This window comes from Chrysochloris asiatica, unplaced genomic scaffold, assembly GCF_000296735.1.
Source record: "Chrysochloris asiatica unplaced genomic scaffold, ChrAsi1.0 scaffold00005, whole genome shotgun sequence".
Classification (NCBI taxonomy): domain Eukaryota; kingdom Metazoa; phylum Chordata; class Mammalia; order Afrosoricida; family Chrysochloridae; genus Chrysochloris; species Chrysochloris asiatica.
Genome location: NW_006408523.1, coordinates 18718604 through 18725057, shown reverse-complemented (window position 1 = coordinate 18725057; position 6454 = coordinate 18718604). Strand labels below are relative to the sequence as shown.

Here is a 6454-nt window from a genome sequence, read left to right as displayed (position 1 = left end):
ACTACTACTACTACTACTACTACTACTACTATTACTATTACTACTACTACTACTACTATTACTACTACTACTACTATTACTACTACTACTACTATTACTACTACTACTACTATTACTACTACTACTACTATTACTATTACTACTACTACTATTACTACTACTACTATTACTACTACTACTACTATTACTATTACTACTACTATTACTACTACTACTATTACTATTACTACTACTACTACTATTTCGATTAGTACTACTACTACTACTACTACTACTACTACTACTATTACTACTACTACTATTACTACTACTACTACTATTACTATTACTACTACTACTACTATTTCGATTAGTACTACTACTACTATTACTACTACTACTATTACTATTACTACTACTACTATTACTATTACTATTACTACTACTACGATTACTACTACTACTACTATTACTACTAGTACTACAGAAGAGCGCTCTTTTGCTTTGCCAATGGCTGTAGGGTATTCACGTTACTATTATTTATTTATCTGTACTCATAAGTTCTTCTGAATATGTATTTCACTATATAAAACAGGAGACAAATCATTAAAAATATCTCAGATATATACCATATAACGTTCATCTCTATACTCATGACCTGTTTAAAAAGAAACAAAATACATACAGAGTTGAAAGCTATGCCTCCCTTTAGAAGTCATCACACTTCCTGAGTTTGGTTAAACCCCAAGTTTTAAAAGTTATCTATAAAGCATCGTATATTGAGAACACAGTGATCACAGGCTGATTTTTCCAGCATAACGTGGTTTATTGTCTTTCAGAGATATGTATTGAACACTTACTTGTTCAGCCCTGATGCTGGGCTTTGGTTTAAGTTAGCCACTTGGGGGAAAATGTGACAACCATAACTGTAACAAAAATCAATGCTTACCTACATGTGTTTGTGCAGCAAAATGTAGTACGATATCTATTTTCTGTGTTTCAAAAAGCAGTTTCACAAAGTGAGAATCACATATGTCACCCTACAAAAAAACACAAACATGAAAAACCCTAAGCAACAGCGACCACTCCATTCATTGTAACCATTTTCACTATATGAGTAAAACATGATATGGAAAAATTCATTCTGACCATTTTCTGGACCTGGTTATTTTGACAATTCAACCACTGGTCAAGTATAATAATGATCTATTTACCCAGCATCTTAGGATACAAAACACTCATTCCAAAACAGTTTTGAAAATACGTGTCAAAAACACCCTATTTTACCAACTGCTACAAAACACTATGTTAGTTTCTTAAATGACATTCTTGCAAACCTAAAGCCACTTTGTGCCGTCCAGTGGGAAACCCTGTACAGGGTTTTCAAGGAGCAGCTGTTGGGTTTGAACTGCTGACCTTGTGATTCACAGTCCAGTGCTTACCCTTACAGTGCCACACCAGAAGTCCAAGGCCACTACACTAATAGGAAAAATTTTAAAACATTCTTAAAAACTGGGAGATAACCTTATTGAAGGGTATTTCAAGTTAAGTATAAGAAATAGAATGTTACTTTGAAAAACTAGGTAAAATTATGAGTACTTTTGATGTTATATGTATATAAAAATTCATACTCTCAACAAGTCTTTGATAACTGAAGTAAACTTTGTTATAAAACAGACTTGAGAAACAGTTGCTGAGTATGTTCTTTAAACTATGATTTAGAAGGAAGTTAATTAAGTCATTTTAAAAAATAAAGTCACAAGAAAGTATTTCATTTGACAGTAACAACTGCCTTTGCAAATGAACAAACTGGCATTCTTGTTAGACATGTTAGATTCTTCTAAGAGGGTTTTGCATGTATCAGCCTTCCGGAGACAATCACCTTTCACGTAGAAGGTTAAGGTGTGAGTTTCTTGGTGGGCTTTGACTATTGGCTGGCCCTACTGAGTAACATTCCATTTTATACCAATCCCTTCAAATCCAAGAAAGATCTTATTACAGAGGCTTTATTGTTTTTGTTAAGTGCTGTCGAGTCAATTCTGACTCAGTGACCCTGTACAGATAAGGTTTCTGAGGCAAATCTTTGTGAGAGCAGAAAGCCTCATCTTTCTCCTGAGGAGAGGCTGATGGGCTTGAACTGCTGAGCTTGTGGTTCACAGTCCAGTTTTTATCCTACAGAGTCACTGGGATCCCCATAAAAGAGGCTAGTGAGGACCGAAATATCAAAAACCTTATAAATTCAATCTGTTACATATCTATCAAGAAACCAAAAGTCACATGTAGCTTTTTAATGTGTCAATCTGAAAGTATTATTCTGTAGAGCACATGGAACTTCTAGAAATAAACAACCTGAGTTTTCAAAAGGTCTTTGGTGAGTATCCTTTCCAATTCCATAGTATACAAGCTTGTCAGATACTATAATCTCTGCATGATTAAAGAGGAACAGAACAATGGTTATAAGAAAATCTCCATACCTGTATAAATTTGTAATTTTGTTTCATAGAAATGGTTTCAAGATTCTTCAAACTTGCACAGTAATCCAGCTAAGAATGAGGAAGTACAGGGAAAAACAACACCAAAAATGGTTAAGTATTAGCTTTTCTAATAAGATGCCAACTTAAAGACTAAAGACACTTTGATGGTAATACAAGAACATGTCCTCTTAAAGTGTGTTTACTCTTTGTCTTTTTAAGTTTCTAACATCTCAAAAGTAAAAACAAAATAAAGGCAATGTTATCTTTTTAAAATAAAATTTAAAAAGCTTTTTAAAGTAACTTTTTATAAATCACTACTTTTAACATGTTCTGTTTGGATTTACCTCTAACCACAGGTCACTAAAATAGACTTAGTGAATGAAAACCATTATACTTGTGTTAGGTAAATCATAACTCATACCTGATCCTGAGTTAACTCTTGGTAAATCAGTGTAGAGATAGGAAAAAGGTAAAAAAAAAAAAATCAAAATCCTGTCTATCATAAGGGAGGCAAAAAAAAGACGTAATGACCATTCCTTGCCTGTGTATTTCTTACTACTACATTTTATGAAATTAAGGTAACAATTTGCATTTTATGTTGAAACTCAAAGTCTTCTTAGTGATTAGCAATCATAATTTTCAGATTCTCCAGGGAGACTCCAATTACAACTGCAAAAATTTCAAAACTAAATTTAATTGCACTTTAATTTTTTAAATGTTATAATTTTTACAGGAGGTGGCAGTTATAAAATCAAATGCTCAAGATGGTGTATACCAACTCCAAAAAAAGATCCCCCCCAAAAAAACCCAAAAGCCAAACACCTACTCTCAAGGCAACTGTGACATAACAGAGACCCTACTGGATAACATAGAGCTAGCTGCCCCAAGGGGTTCTGAGGTTATAAATCTTTACAGAAGCAAGCCACCTGTCTTCCACCTGTGGAGCAGTTGGTAGGTTAGCAACTGAGCACTTTAACCAGTGCACACCAGGGCTCCTAGTAACCACAAGATTCACTCAAAATTGAATTTAGAAATTCAATACTTTGTTTTGGCAAAAATACTGCACTCCAAATCTTTACTTTATGGACCATCATAATAAACTTCAGAAGACCTTATGAAAGGTAAAATCAGCATGAATACTTAACGGTATAGGCTCCTAAATTGCTCAAATGACTAAATAAACAACTACAATATTAATATGATAGGCATCTAGTTTTTGTGTATTTTTTTTTAATGCAGTGTTCAGGGCATGATGCTCATTTTAGAAAACTTACCTTGTCTAGATTTATAATCATGTAGTTTGGATAATCTTCTACTAAAGAGACAATCACATGTGATGCACTACAAGAAGAAAACAATTATTGTTGGTGGAAAAGTTTAACCTCCTTAAGTTCTTATATTTTTCTTTTATCAAATATTAGGAAACCATTCAAAGATATCTTTATACTTTTCCAAAAGAACCAAAGCAACAGTGAGTACATATCTCTATACAAAAGCTTATATTCCCTTTAGACTATGGAGAAAAGAGAACTTATTTGCCATAGTAGGTATAAGGAAAAAAAATGAGTTTAAACAAATGATACTGTCTCTATTTGCTCTGACTGATGAGAGTGAAAAAGGATGATAAATACAGTGGTCCCCCAACTGCAATGAAACAATAAAGTACCTTTTCAGAGGCTAGATGTATAACTCTGTAAAAATGAAGTCAGCATGAGCATAGTTGTTTATGTTCACAGTAGTTCTACTGCAATGGCTATTTCTTGGTATGAGACTTTGATGGTGGGAACCAGAATCCTGGCGGGAGGAGGGCGTTAGGTCCCAGACTGAATCAATGTTCCCAGATTATTAATGGCTGGAGCCATCCTGAGTTGTATATTCATGGTGGAGCTCAGAGTACCCTAAAGTGAAACCAGAGCCATATCTCAAGGAGATGAGCCACCAGATGTCATCAGATGTACTTCAATACATGCTTCCCGGAACAAAGCCAGGCCTTGACCAAACTACAAACTCAAGAGTTTATACTCAGCAGCCCTTTGACAGTATTTGCTAAAGCCCAGGCTTCCTTGACCAGCAATCTCCTACACTTACCACCCTTTGCTGCCAGCAGTGCTTGTCTATTACCTCCTCCAAGTGACTGTCAGATAAGAAGAGACTACTATGTTAATGGCAAGATTTTCGCTCTTCTTTCACTAGATAGTGAATTCCTGGATGGTAGTGAGTTTCCCAATTATTGCTCATTTTTTCAATCATTCCACAACTAGAGACTTTTATAAAGTGGGCCAGGCATTCTTTCAGGTGCTGAGTGAACAATACCCTCTGCCCTCATTTAGTTTACATTCTAGAATGCAGGCGCAGGCAATAAACAAGTTAACACAGAAACAGCAATGTAATTTCAGGTACTGATTGCTGCTGTTAAGTGTCATCGAATAGGTTCTGATTCATATCGACCCTGATTTGGGTTTCTGAAGAGTGGCTGGTGGGTTTGAACCGCTGACGAAGTTAGCAGTCATTAGCAGTCCGGTGCTTATCCTACAATGCCACACCAAGACTCCTTGATAGGAGGCTGTTGTTCCGCAGCAAGTCATTCTGACTCAGTGACCTTGTATAGGATTTCGGAGGAGCAGCTGGTGGGTTTTAAGCTGCCAATCTTCTGGTTAGTAGTCCAGTGCGTATCCTACTGTGCCACACCAGGGCTTCATGTATAGGATGTTGTGGTTACGTGTTATCAAGTCGGTTCGGACTCACAGCGACCCTATACAGGGTTTCGAGAAGCGGCTGGTAAATTTCGGCCTCTCAGAATTAAGCGGTGTAGAGCATAAGCAAACAGGTAAGCAAGTGCAAAGGCTTACCTACTGTGTTTGAAGAACTGCAAGAAGGTAAGTGTGGCAGGGACAGAAAAGCAAGGGGTACAACGGTAGCAGATGAGGTTGGAAAAATGCAGGCACTAGGGCATCGTTTTCTAAGCGTGATAAGGTGTTGGGATTGTAGTCTAAGAATGGTAAGAATCGTCGCGGTAAAACTCTACACACGAAATACATTGATTTCGGTATGAAGAATAGACTCGAAGAAAACAAGAGTCGAGAATGATAAAGGAGGATATCGTGGTAGGCTAGGAAAAAGACGGTACCATGAACTAGGGTAGGCTGTGGCGGGTGGCGAGGTACTTGGGAAGTAAAGCGTACTTGCTGATGGAATGTGGGTGTGAGCGGAAAAGAGGCATCAAACGTCCAGTACACGTCCAGGTACCATAATATTTTCTAAATTGCTGAATAATTGAACGCCTTATAACCACTGGGGGGAAAGTGGGCGGCATTCCGCCTTATGCACTGCGCATTTCACCGCTATGTGCACAGGCTTTGTGACTGCGGACTGTAAAATGTGCCAACTTAAGACAAGTGACAGCTGGTAAGAATCCCAGGCCAGGTAGGGCGAATGGCACCACATTCGTTTTATTTGGGAGAGAGACTTGTTAAAGATGTCGCAGCTCCTAAGGAACCGCGTCTTCGCAGGCCGGGGACCGGGAGAAGGTATCCAGGATGATCGCACATTAGGGCTCTCCCCCATTATTAGGCACCCAAAACTACTCCCAAAGCTTGCCAAGCAGAGTCACAGGAAAAGACTGAGGTTTCTGCTCGGCCAGAGGCGCAGTTACCTACATGAAACCAGCACCCCCGGTCACCAGGAGTCGCTTCGCAAAGTTACTGGGAGGACCCAACAGTTCCGCCTCAAGCTCCGCCGACATTTCCCAGCTCGGAAGTGACTGGCACCGTAAAGCGCAGAGGATGAAAACCATAGGGAAATTCCACCGCGACATTTTACGACGCTTCTTACAGTCTCTCCCTTTCCGCCCCCTTCCCCCCTTTCCACTCCCTTCCTCCACCTACGACACGTTAACCAGGCAGCGGGCCACGCTAGCGGACTGGGCGGGGCCTGTTGTGCACCCTCTGGCGGCCTATGCGCAAGCGCAGACGTCTCTCGGGGGATGCTGGCTGGAGTGTTTT

General features: G+C 38.7%; 1 protein-coding gene across 1 annotated transcript in view; it reads right to left on the bottom strand.

Annotated features, from left to right (window-relative positions):
* The window catches only part of TGDS (TDP-glucose 4,6-dehydratase), a 27132-nt gene extending 20937 nt beyond the window's left edge, over positions 1-6195 (bottom strand). Inside the window, 4 exon segments of the mRNA XM_006832065.1 lie at positions 929-1019; positions 2454-2522; positions 3728-3794; positions 6110-6195. Coding sequence (XP_006832128.1) covers positions 929-1019; positions 2454-2522; positions 3728-3794; positions 6110-6195 — 313 coding nt within the window.
* Between the last annotated feature and the right edge of the window lie 259 nt (positions 6196-6454).